Genomic DNA, 18,641 nt, shown 5'->3' with positions numbered 1-18,641 from the left:
ATTTAGAATAATTTCAAATATCAACTCTACATTCTAAGTCTACTTTCCCCCCCCCCCCCCCCCCCCCATCAACAGTTCGCCATACCACGTTTAATTACGATTTCAGCAGTTAGGCCTACGTGCTTAGACTGGCTCCTGGAGGCGATTTCACTCTTGTCTGCTGGTCCATGGGTGGCGCTATTTCTTTCGGATAATCATTCTATAATCACCATGCGGTAACCACAACAGTTTGCAATCTCCATGCTTGGACTCATGAGAATAAAAGGGTGGTACCCTGCTGTTCGGGATGAAAAGATGTGCACAGAATTTAGGCCCAGTGCTAATTAACAGGGGGAAAAAAACAGTTTATTTTTAGGTTTTTCCATGAATTGTGTAGCATAGTCCGGTTTAATAGCCTACTGTATTCCTTTGAATAACAATGAGTAAAGTTAACATCGAAAAGGGGGCGAAAGATGGAGTATTCGCGTGAAAACTTGGGAATGATTTTATTGTCTCAGTAGACTGGTTGTGTCGATGCTGGAGGCTCATCGGATTCACTGAGCGCACATTCATCCCTGGTGCAGTTTCTGCCTTTCTGTGCGCTCCTCGTGATGCGACTTTTAGCCGACGCCTGCCCAGTCCGGGAATGACAACTGCGATCAGAGAAGTGCGTGAAATCACACCAAACGCGGACAATGTCCTAACTCATCTGTCTATGTCGTGGCTGATGTGAGTGACCGCAACCTTCTTCAGTTTGGGATTTAGCAGTAATTTATTCGTTGAACGTAGGACACGAAATGATAGATTGAAAAAAATATTTTTGTCCTTTTTTTCTGTATAATGGGGTCCTCGGAAATAGACAAAAGTCAAAGATACGTAAGTATAAGTTTCGTGTACAGCCAAACGAGTTTTAAATGATTTAGGAAAAGCATTATTAAATCTAAATATTGCATTGTAGACGAATATTGCTGTGTGATATGTCTGCAACGGTTTAAATGAGTCAGATCGTTTTTGCATGTACTGTATTGCTTGCAGCTCTCGCAGATGACCTGTAACAAACTCGGTTCCCGGTTCAGCGGGACAAAGAGTCGCACAGCGCTAGTGAGCTTTCCGTGCGTAGAGCGTCCCTCGCCCGAAGGCGCCGGCGCTTCAGGTGATGCCCACGGCGCCACACTGAAGACGGCCGATTTCTCGTCCGCGGGTTGTCTGGTCGGTCCCTCTGGACGCACTGTCTCAGGATTCAAACTGTCCTTGGAATCCATCGCCGGTTGTTCGGGATACAACTCTATCAAGTCCTTTGGGGTGAAAGACAAGACCCCGCCGATACCCGACACGGGACTTCTGTGCGAAGAATGTGTCGCCCGCGTGGATGTCTTCAGGGAGAAAGCGCGAAGGCTGTTAACTGAAGGACACTTTTCTACCAACGTAAGAAGCTCACTTTCACTTATTATCAATTCTTTACATTTTTCTAACTTTAGGAATGGGTTATTATGCAGGCCTATCACATCTTTGCTCACGGCTCCCCCTCAGACTGACAGACTGAAATGACATGACGTTGATCCCACTAGCTGCAGTCTCAAATATCCATTCCATGCAGAAGCGAGTGTTTTTTTCTCCCTGAAGCGAGTTTAAATCGATTAGCTTCTGTAATAGAAACGTGACTCACATGTCTCCCCTGCAACTGTCTTTAATGGGGAGAAAAGAGATAATAGGTAGAATGAATATATATATATATATATATATATATATATATATATATATATATATATATATATATATATATATATATATATATATAAACATGTTCCTTACTGAAAGAAAAAGAAAATGTAATCTAATTTAAGAAAGAGCCATGCAGTAACGAAGATGGGTTATTGGCTCAGCTACTACCCTACACCACTCACACGGATAACATTTGAATGCTAGGTACCTCTTTTGTTTTGGACTATAAATGAAGTGATTTACTTTGACATTTATCATATTTGTACAAGAAAATAACTTTTGCAGGTTATTAAACATTTAATCATCATGATTTATGGAATTAATCCAGTCATACTACACTGTCTTTCACATACTGCGTGGACGCCAACAAAACCAGCCTTGGGCATGAATTTTCACTTGCGAGACGTTACATTAGGGTGAATCATGCTTCCGAAAAAAAAAATCCGATCGAGGGTCCCACGCAACACGTCTTCCTCCTTCTCACCCCAGGACCCGAAACTCTCCGTTCTCCTGTGCGAGAGCCTGCGGGTGAGTGCCGATCGCTGCGACGTCTGCTCCACACACCAGAGCCAGCTGAAGCAGGAGGCAGTGCGCACGCTCCTAACCCACGACCGCGCCATCTGGCCCGGCTGTGTCCCTGCCAACGTCGCGCCTGGGAGCCCCGCCTTAGGGGCTCACACCCTACCCAGAGCTTGTGGCTCCCGCTTCCCTGACTCTAGCCCCCGCCAGAGGCCCCGCAGCCCGGACAAACACTGCTGGGTCACACAACCCACGCATTTGCACACCTTGTGGCCTCTTTCTGAATGTAATGGAGTCTCTTCTTTCAGTCACACGGTAGGCTGCTCCATTTAAATGAAACAGGCCGTTTTTATTATTATCACGGATAACTGCACCATATGGAAAATGTCACAGATAGATTTAATCCAGATATTGCATTCAGAGTGTACAGTATACACACATAATTTATTGAAATACTGTATACCATAAATGTTGCATTTTTTAGAACCATATCCATGTCCATTTGGAAACCTCCCAAATGAATGGACCCAAAGCTTGTTTGCTAATGACTATCCATTCTGTTACTTTGCTCTTGAACCATTATCTCCAGTATACGAGGCTTTTCCATGCATTTCCTCATGGCATATCACTTTCCTTTCATGTTTTATGTGCGCTCTGCAGATAGCCAGGGCACACGTGTGTCAGCTTCTGATTCACTGCCCCTCTAATCAACCTCAATTAGGTCCTTAGCTGTGGCTGCAGCCCTACTATAGCTAATGGCAAAGTGGTACCTGATTTATTCCTGTCATACTGCGGACAAAAAAGGGGGGACGTGATCAATATCATGGTAATATTTAATGACCAGTGAAGCATTCATATCCTCACAGGGCTGGGCTGTAAATAAAAATGAAAGGGTAATGTGTCCAACTGCAGTGAAAGTTTGTAAGCAGCGCCAGGTCAGGCGCGCGACAGCCAGCTCACTCCATTAGGCCAGCGCCATTTCATTACCAAAACATGCAGACATCATGCACTTGAATTTGCATCCACTTTAGTCTGAATGGCAGGCACCACATGGCCGTCAGCGATGGGGGAGTTTATCCACGGTGCGCAGGTAACTAAATCTCCTTTCAGAGGAGACAAAGTGTGCATAGACAGAGGCTGGAGGAGAGGAAAGTTGACCAGAGGGAGGGTCAGTATAGATGACCTCAGCATGGTCATTCCTGTGTCGCCTCTCAGATGTCTGAGCAGCCCTCCCAGTGCCGTAATTACAAAACTACATTATAATCTTGAAGCAAAAACACAGCACTCCCATTTTGAATGGCTAGGAGTAGACTTCCATGAGTCGCAGAGGCACGCCCGGGAGTACTTAACGTCACCGTATATGTGAGAGAGAGGGAGAGAAGGACCTTGACCTAGGCTGTCTTCAGATGCTGCCTGTAGATTCAGCCAGCCATTTTGTGAGTACTGGCGCACATGTCAGGGAGTGCATGATTTCACCTGAGTGTCTTGGTCAGCTTGTGCTCAGTGGGGGTTTGTCTCAGGTCCTGTGAATTTCAACCTAGAAATATATTACATTTATGGCATTTAGCTCTTATCCAGAGTGACTTAAAAAGTGCTTTGTCATCTACTGATAGAATGCATCCTAGCCAGTACAATAGGTTTGAGTCCAAGATACCATTGGACTAAGATACTGCTAAATACAGGAGTCAATGCTGACACCTAGAAAGAATTACACAGTAAGCAAAAGTGAAATACTAAACCACAATAAGTGCTAGATGCTCAATTAATCAATAGTTGTGCAATACAGTATTTCCATAAGTGCAGGATTGATGGTCATTTAAATACCCCACAAATAGATGAGTCTTCAGTCTGCACTTGAAGACAGCAAGTGAACGTTCGTTCCCACAACCAGGAGCCAAGACAGAGAATAATCTCAATGCCTGTCTTCCATGAAATAAACAGTAAGACAGAGACATCAGGCATTATAGAACTTGGCCTGATCACTCTTGCCACTGTGAAAATACACAAAGTGTATATAAATGTATCAAGAATATTATCAAATCTCTCCTTTGCGATGCCAAGCTGCTGTCATCTTTGACAGATTCCTCCATGTAGACATATATCACGACTCATACATTTTCTGGTTAGATTAATGAATAATTGAGAGGAAAATATGAATCATTTCCTTGGTTAAAATGACCCGTGTGTCCTGTGGCATTCTGCAGATGTCCCAGGATGCTCTGAATAAGAAGAAGGAGGATGAGAAGGCTACATCACCAGCCACGGTGCTCTGCCAGTTCAGTGGTCCCCTACACTTCAACACATCCAAAGTCTCCACAATGCTGCCTGCAGGAACCTCTGCTGCTGTCTCCTTCATTGTCAGGTAACTGATGATAGAGCTAATGTTCACTTAACACATAGGTCATATTTGTTGTGTCAAAGGCGGGCCCCATGAAAAATGCATTGGAAAGCATTAATAATGTACAGCTGGCTCTTCTTAAATACGCTAGCAAACTAACTCTTGAGTGGATGAATGAGCCGAAGACTTTATAAGTTGTGATTTTTTTTAAATTTGAAGTACATAGGAATGTAGTGGATTGATTGTAGGTTTAAGTGAAATCAGATTGACTGAGTGATATCAATGAGTCAGCAGTTTCTTTCATCAGCAGTAAACAAAGCCCACATGTCCCCAGGGCTGTCCAGAAGCTGAACTTGACCTCACGACGGAGGAAGCAGCGCTCTGACGACCGCTATCCAACCAACTTCAGTGCTCTTCTCCACAAGGCGCCTCCTCCTGTGCCCTCAAACCTCTTCCACAGTGCCAGCAAGGGCAGGGAGATTCCAGAGACAGGGAAGGTGTGAACATTTTATCCTAGTGGACCCGTACTGCAGTTTGGTAATGTAATGCACACATTTGCCAAATTGGCATAACAATGTATATAAAAGCAGCATGTCTGAGAATGAATGATTTTGAAATTATTTGGATTATTCACCAACATTTTTCACACATATAGCCATAACACAGGCTGCATGATCAGTTTGATTTGCTTTTATCCCGCTTTTGTCACATATTGAAGACCCTTTAGCTGCTACATGTATGTTTACAACTGCATAACTTTTAAAATTTAGACCTTAGAGTGTCCTTCACAACTCCTTTTCACTGCCACGAGAGCAGGAAAATTGTTTGAGTTAAAGTAATGCATTCACCACCTTCACAGTCCACACTGAGGAGCTTCTTAAGTTTCACATTAGACTGCTCTCACGGCAGCACCTGGTAGTGAGCATGCACTCAACCAAGCTCATCCAACAAGAAAATGGGCCTTTAAATAATTAATTTTTCATAAATTAAATTTGACAGGTCACTCAACTGAGCTGGAGATAACGTCAGTCATCGAACAAATGCATTACATATCAAACATCGCATCAACTTGAACTCAAGCTCAGAGAACTGGCTATACAGTAATTTGATTCATTGAGATCACAGTTCTTCAGTAATGGGTAATCAATTTTACCATCACAGCGCCAGTTACTGAACTGGGAAATATTATCTCTCCACAAGAGTGTTAATGAACTTTAAAGGAAGACTGCATAAACATGCAGAAAGACTGTATGTTTCTTCTGTATTTGTCCCAATTGTCACAGTTTACCATTTCTGATATTTTTGTGCCAGCAACCTTTTGATTATGTAAAACTAAAGCATATTTCACAAATAATACAATAAACCTGTGGCAGTCTATTTGATGTCTAAGTATTATAATTAAGGGAAAAATTAAGCATCTAGTTAATTTACCAATGTATTTAAGTTTTGTTTCACTGAGATATTTATTGAACTTTTATTCCAAAACTAGAAATAATCACTAATTAACCAATTGCTAATTTAATTAATTACTAATTTAATTAATTAATAATTTAATTAATAATTAAGATGCAATTTGCTGGATAATAATAGTGTTCATTTGCATTTGTTGCTCATGTTGTTCCAGGCAGTCTACAGCCTGGAGTGTTTCTAACTGTCCTTCAAATGCTGACATTTGTGGGGGGGTTTTTAGTAAATTAGATCCTTTTTTCCCCATATTTCCAGGTTAAAGTGATGTTGCGTGTCAGTCCGTTCCCCAGGGCAGACACGTCCCGGTCACAAGCTCTCAAACTGGACCTACGCAGGAGACAGGTCATAGTAGTAGAACCCACCAACAAAAGCAGACACGGGCGTTTGTCTGAGGGCACTGCATTCACCCCAAAGGCCTTCACCTTCGATGCTGCTTTTGGCCCCGGGTCTTCCCAGGTCGTTATCATGCTTGTTGTTTCTGTCTTATGACCTAAAAACACATTTTGCCACCCGGGCTATAATTGTATCCACATTTCTAGCATCAAGGTTCCCAGTTGTGTATATTTAGCAGAGCTGGCTTCTACATGGTTCATGGAAAAATCAGCTTCATACAAATGTATCTGCAGTTTGCATGCTGTTGGTCACAAGCATTCTTGTTAACTATGTTAGCACCGAATGTTCCAGTGCAAAAACTAAAGCAAAATTTGGGCATCTGTAAAAGTTTGATGTGTAACATGGAACCAGTTCATTTGAATTGAATTGGAAAACATTACACGTGTAATCGATTTGATTTATGCCAAAACTGTTCCACATTCATCTCATAAGAACATTCCAAAACACAGTGTCCATGTGTTCATTAAAGATGTGACATTTGGGTTGTTCTTGCCTTACATCACTACAATCCAACAGTTACTGCACTGATGGGAATACTAGACACGATACCATTAGTAGTTTTTTATTTGACTTGCAAATGTTTTATGAGCTGCAGTCTAGCATATATGGAGTCCAGCTTTGTACTTAGGTTGAGGGTTATGTTCACATCTCACTAAGGTATTTGGAGAAAATGGGCGGATATTAGCTCCTCAGCCCTTTCACTTTAAAAAGGCACTGGTGTACTTTAACATGGTTGTCAATCCCAAGTTACTCCAAGGGTCCTCTAATACTCTGGGGAACATTCTAATTCTGTGGATAAAAACCTCTGCTGTGTGGTGGCAAAATATTAGGCTTGCACTTTAGTGTAATTAATTCAGATAGGGGTCAAAACATATTTTATATAAACAGTTTTAATCCAGCAACCACACCCTTCCACTAGGCTGAGGTGTGCGAAAGGAGTTTGCTTGAGGTTCTTCAGTCTGTGGTCGCTGGATCTGATGGCTGCCTTCTGAGCTTTGGGCAAACCAAAGAAGGTAAGTGCAAAGCTGTTTATTATATTAAAACCTTCTGCTGAAAGCTGAAATTCACTAGCGCCATTTCATATAAAAGACCTGCTGTATCCCCTGCCTCCTTTCTAAGACATATTGTTTACATTTAGGCATGTTAGTGCTATGCTTACAGCATCTGTTTCATTGTTAACCTTTTGTAGAAATGCACCAGATCAGTCAATTATACACTGGCAGGGCTTTCAGGCACTGCATGCCACTTGCCTTATGGACACAAAAAGGCTGGAATTCAACTGCCTAGCATGCAAATGCCCATAGAGGAGACTTGGAGTTACTTCTAATGGATGTGCATTAATGTTGTCCTATCGTTGAGGGGAGGGGGGGTCCCTATCCTGGAGGTCATCGTGGGTCATTCACTCAGAGGATTATTAATAGTTATCCACCCAAAATCATGAAAACCATTCCTCCCTGTAGCTTGGAGCATTACGTCATTCGCTGTTAACTAATTGAATTTGCGGCCATCTGTAAAGGTTCCTGGCCTTCAGCCAGACATTATAAATCTTTTAAAGCGGCCTGTAGTCATGAATGCCCAATGGTGCTTTGTATTTAATTGAAGATGACATTTCCATGACATTTTTTTGTTACAAAAACATAACCCATACACACACATTGTAGTACCCTTTTAAACTTTCGCAAATCTAAATGAGTTTATTCAGAAAATGCAGATGGTAAGATTATTAAACCATAATTTAAAAGATGCCTCTGCTTCTGTTGTCTCCTATAGAAAGAAGTCATCTCTCTTACCCTTTCTCTCTCTCACTCCCTCTCTCTCTCTGTTATTTACAGGAATGTCTTACACAATGATTGGGCGGGATGATTGCACATCAAGTGCTGGAATAATCCCTTGTGCCATCTCTTGGCTTTTCAAGCTTCTTAACAAGAAGAAGGACAGAACATGGGCAAATATTTCAGTATCTGTGTCAGCTGTGGAAGTCTGTGGAGAGACCGAGGTCATCAGGGACTTGCTGGCTGATATTGAGTCAGGCGATCGCAAGGACACCCATAAGTCAAACGTTTGTCTCCAAGAGGACCCTATCTGTGGAATAAAGGTATAGTTTTACATACACCGCTATTAAAATCCCATTGGTGAGACTGGGATCCATATGTGTTAAAAAGGTAAATTATACATAGACTAGTGACAAATTAAGACATTGACTGTATTCATAATTGCTTTTTTTTATAAGTATTTAATATTAACATTTATAATTTGTCAGACAACATTTTTTAAATTAATAAGATTAAATAACATCTTCATCAATATATATTAACAGCCAGTTAAGAAGGCTTTTAATGTGCTAGTCAAGTTGTCAAAATTTCATTTTAGGTTTGCAACAACAGTGTGCTGAGCGCTCCTACGGCAGAGAGAGCAGCTTTCCTGCTTGATGCAGCTCTAGTGTCTCGGCGCACCGGCATGGCAGGACAAGGCGGGACATCCCTGCACAACTGTCACATGTTCTACACCCTTCATGTCTGCCAGAAACACATAGAGTGTAGCACCAAATCGGGAAGTGAGTTACTTTGACTGCTTTATTTTGCTATGCCAAATTTTGATATTATGTTATTGTTGAATTATCTGTGAATATGCATTTCTAATTGATAATTATTTTATTTTCAAACCACATATGATTTATTTGTTGTGTGGACTATAATGGGTAGACATGTATTTATTTATTTTTTATATCTTCACATTTGCTCTTTCTTAGTGTATGTGGACCAAAGCAAGCTAAGCCTAATTGACCTGGGTAGCTGTATGAGAGAGAGCAATAAGACCAATACAGCAGTGTGCCTTGTTGACCTTGGTAATGTCATTATGGCCAAGCTGAGTGGGCATAAACATCTCCCTAACAAGTATGGCAAGCAAATATTTCAGCCACATAGTGAAATGTTATATATACATGAACCATATATGAGCATAAATACAACGCATTGTCATTGTCTATTTTACAGGGGAAGCAAACTGGCCATGCTTATGCAAGAATGTCTGGGCAATGTCAACTGCTGCACCACAATTATAGCCCATATTTCCACGTCACATGAAGATGTCTCAGAGACTCTTTGCACCATTCAGATTGTCTCTCAGATTCGGAGATTACAAAAGAAGACCAGGGTGTGTCTCCTAAATGATTTTTGTTAGATCTAAAGGAAAACATTAGTTCTTTATTTACCTAGGATTCCAACTATTGTTTTTTTAAAATAACTATTTCTATTTGTGATTGAGTTGGTGGTAATGCTGATAATCTTTTTTTCATGATTAGAAATCTGCTTCCAGCTCACCTGGCGGAAGAAGCTTGGGCAAAGAAAGGAAAATGAACACTTCCCCCAGACTAAGAGCATTTCGGTCTACAGGTACATTAAATCGTGATTTCTCTCTGCCTAGCCTCTTCGATGACCCAGAAGAATGCTCTGGAAGTGACAAGTCATGTGATGCTGTTATCTGTGTGGATCCAAATGGGTGTGCCAATTTGGACCAAGAGGTCAATGCAAGTCAAGAGTTTTTGCCAATAATTCCGTCCTTGCAAAGGAGCAAGGGAGGCTTAAAAGTGTCTACCTCTACAAAGCACTGTGATCTCTTATGGCCAGCATCTCAAAACCCACGTGCACCAAAAATGGAAACAAAAACTCAGACCACTCAACAAAAATCATTAGGGTGTGGTATTCCTGACTTGGAGTGCCTCAAGTGTAACACCTTTGCGGAGCTGCAGAATCGATTGGTGTGCATAGATGGAATTGATGTGGCTGGTGTGAATTCTTGCAAGGAGCAGGCAGCTAATACTGTGATCATATCAGAACCTCTCTCAGGCAAAACCACTAAAATCCATACTGAACAACCAGAGATCCAAGGGTTTCCAAGAAAAAAAGACATTCATGACAAAGGATTAGGATATTCCATTCAGAGAAATACCCCAATGAAGAACACAGCGGAAAGACCTTATAGTCATATTAGTCAAACAAAAGCAGTTCCAAAGATTCTCCATGGTTCCTCAAGGCTTGTTAATAACTCTATAAAGTGTAAACAAACATCTGGACCTAGTGAAACTGAAACAATGCACATGACTCCTTCCTTACAGCCGCCAATAGAAGGACTGTCATCAGAAGACTCCACTCTGCCCCCTAAGGTTCGGATCTCTCCCCTAGGTAAAAGTTCCTCAACCTTGTCTGCTAGCCCTGCTTCTTTTCCTATCACTCTTAATGAAGTTCCCATGGAGAACCAAAAGGAAATGAAGGCCACAATCACTGTGACAGTTCAGCAGCCACTGGATCTGAATGGACATGATGAAGTTGTATATTCTGTGGTTGAGGAAGTGACAATCAGTGGGGCAGTTAATAAAAACAAACATGCAAAAATAGCTAATATTACTGACTCCAATTCTTCTAAGAGCTTGGCATCAGAATTGCAACCTGTGATGATTATCAGTAGTGTAGGAGGAGAACAGGCTGCAGCTGATTCTGAATCGCAACTTCAGTCTTTAGAAAAAATATATAAGACCTCAGGGTTATCTGAAGGCAAAGCCATTCCTTTGGCTCCAAACTTTGTTGTCAACCCACAGATTGACAACAACACTTCTCAGCTTGGTAATAGCTCAGAAGAGTCTCAGAATAAAATTCAGAATACCATGAAACATGTCTCGGAAGGACCCATTACCCAGTATGAGGTTTTAAATTTCAGAGAGCACTCATGTGAGATTAGACTAGATCAGAATGCTACTAAGCGAAAGTGTAACCAAGGTAACAGGCAAAATTCTAAAGAGAGCAGTGGCAGCTTCTCTCCAGTTAATCAGATGTTAGCAGATGGTTACAGGATAGAACCACAAAAAGATCCAGTTAGTAGTTGCTTTGCCCATGGCACAAGCAGTCCTACAAGAGGCTGGCTCAGTACAGAAAAACAGGATGACCACAAAGACTCCCTTCATACCTCAATGAAACGGGACAGGGAGTCCAAGTGTGGAAGCTCAAGAACAACACTCGAACGAAAACTGTGTCCCGTCAAACATGGTTTCATGGAATGGGCAGGAGAAAGAGACTCAAGCCCACCAGTGCAGAAACCAGATAAAAACAGCCCCAATAAGAGAAACAGAAAACCCTTTATGACTTCATGCCTAGAGTTAGACCGACCCATCCCAGACAGTAAACACAACAAAAATACCCCCAAATCCCCCGTTGAGGACAGCAGTAAGCTATTTAGTGCAAAACTTGAACAGTTAGCAAGCAGAAGCCGATCCCGGGGTAGATCACGTTTAGACTGCTTTGAATTCAGATTCGTTGAGCAGTGCACTAATGTTTGTAGTCAGGACTGTTCAGGAAGATTGGTGGGTGGTGGTACCTTACCAAGGGTCACCAAGAGACATTTTGAGCATGGCCATTACATGGCCTTGGGTTCTAAAGGAAATTTGGAGGGAAACTATGCTCAGGCCAAAGGTATGACCCCACTGGCTGAGAAGACCTATGAAGAGGACCTATCTCAGGCTAGCTGTAGTCTCAAGATAGTTCCAAGGTTTCACCCTATGCACAATGTTGTTGACAGTGATACACCCCAGCCTTCCAAACCAAGTCAGTCGAAAATGTCAAATGAAAAAAAAATGTTGCCCAGTCCCAAGATGTCAGGAACTATACCCAAGAATTCATGTGTATCTCCCAGATCTACCAGGCACTCAATTAATAGGAGCTCAAGCCTTTCTCCTGATGGATTCTCTGTGAAAAAAATCTCATGGTCCTCTCAGTCTTTATCTCGAAAGCAAGGGAAAGCTTCTATCTCTTCTAAAAATCCTGGCAGAGCCCTGAATGGAAGGGTTGAGCTACTTAGAACAGGTGGAGATTCTCTCCGCAGCTCCAGCCAAAGTAGCTTGGACACTGATGACCCTGAAGAATCAAACGAAAAACTGAAATTGTTGACTCGCCCCTTACCTTCCCCATACAGTAGAATCACAGCCCCACGTAAACCGAGCCACTGCAGCGGGAATGTCAGTGACAACACCAGTGTTCTAAGCGGGGAGCTTCCCCCGGCCATGTGTAAGACTGCCTTGCTGTATCATCGCAACAGCACAGTCAGCAGCGGCTATGAGAGCTTGAGAAGGGACAGTGAGGCCATGTGCAGTAGCACATCAACACATGACTCCATCAGTGATCACAGCTTCTTCTTCAGCTCACCAAGAAGTTCCAAGAAAAGAAACAGTGCAGGTAAGTTTTCTGCAAAGTAAGAGTATTTATGGTTTTATGGCCTTTCTTGCATTTATGGCTTTCATGTTGGCTTTAGCTGTAATGTATTTCAAGTTATTATAATAATATTATATTATAATAATATTGTCCAACTTTTTAAAAATATATTTTTTCAATTATTTATTTACACTGGCGTTTTTATTCGTAGCATCTCATCAAAGACGTTCATCGCAGGATACCGTCCTTTCTGAAAGGAGGTCTGCAAGTGGGTCTAAAATCTGCTGGGTAGATCGGGGAACCTCAGAGTCATATGAAATCAAAGTCTATGAAATTGACAGCGTGGCTGGATTGAAGAAGAGAGGAGAAACAGGGAACAAGGTAATGTCTAAAATAAATTCAGGCTATAAGTATTACTGCAGTACTCATGCCCACATATTAATTGCCTATGTCTTATCAGGCACTTTGGTGACTTGAATTAGTTTTAAAAACTGGGGACTCAAAATAGAAGGGAATATAACTACATACCCATGAGAATATAACTACATACCATAATGATCTGCCAACCCCACCACGGTACACAAACCGTGGCCCAGGCATTCACTCACCACACTGGGCCGTTCCACACTGAGTCAAGCTTAGGCCAGCGTACCTTCCAGTGGTTTGGGTTAAACAGCCACACTTGACTGCCTACTCTCAAGACAGCTGACGTAAATCCAGTGTTTGGTGGTCATGATAGCGAGCTGAGTGGTGAGCATTTGATTGAAGTGCTCCATAAGGCCATTGCTCTGGGGATGGAGTGGCTGCCTGGCCAGTAGTGTAATACAGATAGAGTTCTATGCCATTGTGGCTGCCCGGCCAGTAGAGGTGCCACTGTAGCTATTTCAGCATTTCTGCCATGCCAAATGGCCCATGCACCACTCCCAGCACCACTAGAGCCTGGAGCCCCCCATGTGCCCAAGACAGCTCCACATCTTCCTCTTTGGTGCAATGGTATTCCTCACAGCTAACAGTGTTGATCCCAGGGTCAGACAGGGTTACTGATGGGGTGATGGCATCAGCGGCAGAACTCCTCTCAACCACTGACATGTTTTCCTCGATGCATGCACAGTATCAGCATCCCTCAGTGGCACTGGAGTGGCAAGTCAGGGCATTAGCTTTACTGGGCAGGTGCCCAGCACGGTGGTGAACGATGAAGCAATATTCCTGCAGTGCCGTGATCCATCTCACCACTTGGAATTCAAGTTCTTTAAACTGCATAAGCCACAACAGTGAAGTGTGATCAGTCTGCAGGTCACAGGGGACATCACAGAGCTGAGAGCACAAATGGCAGACCCCCACCTCTACAAATAACACTTCTCTTCTTGTCATGCCATAATTTCAGTCTGGCTTGCTCAATCACCTACTGTTGTACACTACAAGTACATCTTCTATCTTTGATAGGATGGCACCAATACCTTTATTGCTGGTGTCTGTGTCCACGATTAACTCGTAGCCAGTCCCGGGGAAAGCTAGCTCTGATGTTTTACATAGCCAAGCATGGAGCACAGTGAACGCTCAGCCTCCTTATCCCAATGGAGCATGCTCCACTTTTCTGTGCACTAGTGTAGAGGTCTGGTAAAGTTGGTAAACCCATACGTGAAACACCGGTAGTACGATGCCAATACCAGGCAGTTCTGCAACTGACTGGACAGTGTCCTACGGTGTGGACCACTGCCACAACATGTCCACTGTAGCACAGCCCACGATGTGCTCACACTGTTGGAGGATGTTGCACTTCTTTGGCTGCAGCTGGACGTTTGTTGTAATAAGAGCCTGGAATATTTGTTTCAGGATTGTGAGTGCATGCTCAAAAGTGGGCATGTGGACCAACACATTGTCAAAGTTTGTCAATCAAATGTTCAAATGTGGCCGGTGCATTATGTTACGACCACGTCCAGGCAGGTGGCAATAACACGGTGTATAGAAATTATGGTGAACAATGCCCAAAAGCCATAACTTTGAATGGCCAGAGTCTGGTGTTTAGTGTGAATGCTGTTTTCTCTTTAGCATCAGGGGCTTATGCTACCTGCCAGGCAGCCCCAGCGAGCTGAACCACACTGGCGAGTTGATCCAGAGCTACGTCAATGTGTGTGATTGGATGTGAGTGGAACTCAGTGACAGTGTTGAGTCTCTCTGATAGTCCCCACAGAAATGCCAGCTGCTATCCTTGTTCCATGCTAGGACCACTAGTTTGATGGCTCGGTGATCCCTGCAGCTAGTCTCTTTCCATGCAGCCTCTTTCTTAGCTAGAGGGAGCCAGTGGGGATGAAATTGGATCAGTGTAGCGTCGCCAGTCGTAATGCTATGCTGCACTGATTTGGTGTGTGTACAGCTTTTCTCTGTGACTGTGAAGATGTGACTATAACAACTTGGAAGCCCCCACATTGGCTGTTTCTGCTCTTTTGTTAAGCCTGACTCAATACGTTGCCGCAGTTCACTCACAGAAAAGTAGATGTTAAAATAATAACATTAATTCCATGGGGTTCTAAAGTTCTGAGAATGTAGATGAGTTCTTTTTCTTTGAGTTTCCTAATTTCATTGCTGCCATAGCAACAACTGGCAGTGCCAATAGACGTGTCATTAATGCAGTGTCCGATGGCATTAAAATGCTTTGCCATTGGAAATGACAAAACTTTAATTGTGATTAGTGGAGGCTCCTTAACAGGGCTGCAGTTTCTGCATTATCCTGCAGGATTTTGTAAGTTGGCACCAAAGGAATTGTTATTGTTTTAACAGTAGATTGTATATAGGTGAGTACATCTATTCTCTGAACAGGTAAAATGAGCAAAGGCATCATCTATGAAAATATTCCAATATTTATGAAACATTCGCATCAGTATCGATTAGCAATGTCTTTGACCTAGACTCATCTAAAGTGATCTCAAACCCATAATAGCCAAAAGTACAAAAATGTTCTATCATTCGAATCAACACTCCTCATCCTTTGTTATTACTATCAGCTGGCCACAATAATTACCACCTGTGAAGGTGATGATGAATTAGAGGTATGTCCAAATTACTGTTTGCTGAAATGGTCTATACAGTCGATTTGCATTTCATTTCAAGTCTGGCAAATGCTCATAGTCATTGGCCATGATTAAAGGGGCCTCTCCCTAATGTTGGCCATGTTGTCAGAGTGTGGTCTGTTTCAGTGCCAAGCTAAAATTCCTGGAGCACGAAGAGCAGAGGATTGTGGAGGTGAGGGCCAAGTACACCAACCTAAAGAGAGAGATAGAACTAGTCAAGCAGCATCTGATAGTGGATCCACTGAAAAGGACTCGTGAGTGTTGCAAAAGTGGTTTCGAATTATTTACTTTAGCTGTGTTACTAAATGACAAAGAGTTACTAAAGAACCACCTTGTAATTTTTAAGGGTGATGTTACCATTTTTTATGTATTGTTTTACCTTTACATATGAATGACTTCTTAAAGAAGCTAATGGCAATTTTATCATTTTTGAAACAAATTAAAGGAAAAACACATTCTTTTGTCCTAAACTTCACAAAGTAACAACAAAGTCCACTTCCTTTAAATGATAACATTACCATTGATCTACCATTACCAGATACAGTAATACAGTAAATATAACAGAAATAATATCAATAATGTTTTCAGTGCCCCCCTTAGACTATGTAACGATTATTTCTGCTCTGGGCTTTACAGTTGACCTTTGGCAGACATTTGAAGGTGACTCCCTAGAGCAGGGAGAAGCATTGGAATTGGTGACCAAGTGGCTGGAGAGTTGAATTAGCCTTTACAAGGCCAGCGTCCTGGTGGTGACCTGCTTTGGTGCCACACCTAAGCGCCGGAAGAAGAGACACCTCGGGCCACCTGTGGATTATAAACATCTAACGGGGACGCAGCATAGACAGCAATTCAACAAACTTCCCACTCCATTTAATAATGCACAGAACTGATATTTACACAACACTGTCAGAAACACCTCTAAAATTCCATTAATGTCTTTAGGCCAAGTTTCACTGGTGCTGATCAAATCAAATTTGGAAAACAAAGCTGTTTTGGCCTTTGCTAAGGCTTGGACACAGGTCAAAGCAACATACGGGAGCACAGGGCTACAAATGAACCTGACAGATGGAGGTCCTGAGCCAACCAATGAGATGAGTTGGTGAATTCCTGAGCTCCTGGTTTGCTTCTGCAGCCATGCTAACAGCATTCTCAGTGCATTACTGTGATAATGTACCCTCATCTATCACTCAGAGGTTGGTCAACAATGCCAGTTAACAACATTAACCACAATGTCTTTGAGTCTTTTTCTCATAACATAAATTTCAGTTTTCAGTTAATGATTTTGTGCATTGCCACACTAATGTTTTTCATATGCAAAAATGTACAAGTCTTATTTAAATGGGCATTATATTTGCAGAACGATAAAATGTACATATAGATGCATGTGTAGTGACCACTCATTCTATTTTACATTTGCGTAGAAATAGCCTCATACTGCTCATGTTTGTTTAACCTCTCTTATTATGTTGCTTTTCATGCATATTCACTAAGTGATTCTTTCCTCTCCTTCATTAACCAAACAGCAGTGAACGTATGTCCTTCACAAAAAACGACATATTAAACGTATGTTGTTTTTAACCTAAGTTCACTGCAACCTAATTCAAATGTACTATGTATCCTCTACAGACCAACCTATTGTGCTGTCCGAAGGAATGTTGCTCACCTGAGGTGGGGGGTGGGGGGTGGGGTTAAATTCAGAGAACCGGAGAACAAGGCCAAATAAAGTTTGAGTTCTCCTTCTTCTTCCAGGACACTGTATGTTCCTCTCTGCTCCTGTTCCTGCCAGTGGGTTCCTGTCATATTCCCCTTGTTGCCCAAACTCCTTATTTATTCTCTAAGCTAAAAGCTGCTGAGGGTTAAACATTTACTACTGTCTATTACTCTTTTCTTTTGTTTTTGTAATCAGGAGAGAAATTAGAAATTGTAGAAACTCAAAGGTAGTCTAGACATGAAATAAAGTTTGTATGTATTGGCATTAAACAATGTGCGGTTTGTTAAGGTGAAGTGTGTGGTAACTGCTTCACCATTAGTGATATATAAATGTGGGGTTTTAATCATAATGTACATATTGTGCATATTTCTCACACAGTGTTAGCGTGTGAGAGTAATGGCTCAATACTTCCACCACAACTCTCTCTATCCAAAAACACCCAGATCTTTATGTAAGGAAGGCCAGCAGTGATGTTTTGTAATGTGCAGTATTTAAATGGTGGCCATTTTCAAGTCTTTAATATAGGATAAATTATTACCAAAGTTTCACCTTCCAGTAAATGGAAAGCCCCTGACAACTAATAGAAAACTGTAAACATCTCTGTTTTGTCTAAATTATCTACCAGTAAGTCAGTCTACATCCATCATTTGATTTTCTTAACACACTCCTCAGTCTTAGTGTGGAGACACCCCTCGTGTATGACTCCTGATGCTTTGAGGTGTAGCGTTCTCCAGTACCTTAGAGATTACAGAATATTCAAAACTGGTCTTCACAATCTGCACCCACTTTATTATCAACACCTCATTTTCCCCAAAGACTCACGTGCCATTGTAGCTGAACTTATAGGTGCATTTTTTGTGTGTGTATTTATAGACCAAGGCCCATCTGTTACCATGCACAGCTTGTCAGCCACCCTCAACACCCTTCATCACTGATCAGTTTCCCCTCTCGGGTCCACTGCTGGGTCATGGTGCCATCACAGAAGCACCATGGTAGTGACACGGTAGTGGATGTTGCACTGTTATGAATCAATTGGGCACAGCAGTGTCCCTGGTTTGTACATGTGTCAGTGTCATGGCTGGGCTGACAGTGGTCCACAACCCAAAAATGCCCAGGCTAGTGGCCAAGATCGGGCCAGAAACAGTCCGCTGATGAGGGGTTGGAGATCAGCCAATGCAGATCATCATCCAGCCAACAGATGGACAACAGACTCACTCTTAAAAAGCTGTTTCCAAGAAATAAATATT

General features: G+C 42.2%; 1 protein-coding gene across 4 annotated transcripts; it reads left to right on the top strand.

Moving 5' to 3' along the window:
* The first annotated feature begins 218 nt into the window (after positions 1-218).
* kif26bb (kinesin family member 26Bb) lies at positions 219-17,712 on the top strand. Of its 4 annotated transcripts, XM_027015972.3 has the most exons (16): positions 219-708; positions 839-855; positions 1,015-1,404; positions 2,191-2,535; positions 4,425-4,582; positions 4,893-5,055; positions 6,281-6,481; positions 7,338-7,431; positions 8,251-8,513; positions 8,789-8,972; positions 9,168-9,312; positions 9,412-9,571; positions 9,720-12,639; positions 12,827-12,996; positions 15,793-15,937; positions 16,320-17,712. In XM_027015972.3, the coding sequence occupies exons 3-16, from the start codon at positions 1,024-1,026 to the stop codon at positions 16,400-16,402; spliced, it is 5,412 nt and encodes a 1,803-aa protein (XP_026871773.3). In that variant the 5' UTR covers positions 219-708; positions 839-855; positions 1,015-1,023; the 3' UTR covers positions 16,403-17,712. The 4 variants fall into 4 exon arrangements, with proteins under 4 accessions (XP_026871773.3, XP_026871774.3, XP_026871771.3 ...); XM_027015973.3 differs by having other exon boundaries at positions 219-855; positions 15,810-15,937; XM_027015970.3 differs by having other exon boundaries at positions 219-855.
* The last annotated feature ends 929 nt before the right edge of the window (positions 17,713-18,641 follow it).

This window comes from Electrophorus electricus, chromosome 7 (assembly GCF_041902795.1).
Source record: "Electrophorus electricus isolate QZ-2024a chromosome 7, ASM4190279v1, whole genome shotgun sequence".
Taxonomy (NCBI): domain Eukaryota; kingdom Metazoa; phylum Chordata; class Actinopteri; order Gymnotiformes; family Gymnotidae; genus Electrophorus; species Electrophorus electricus.
The sequence above is the reverse complement of the archived record's forward strand: the minus strand, read 5'-3'. Positions and strand labels throughout refer to the sequence as shown.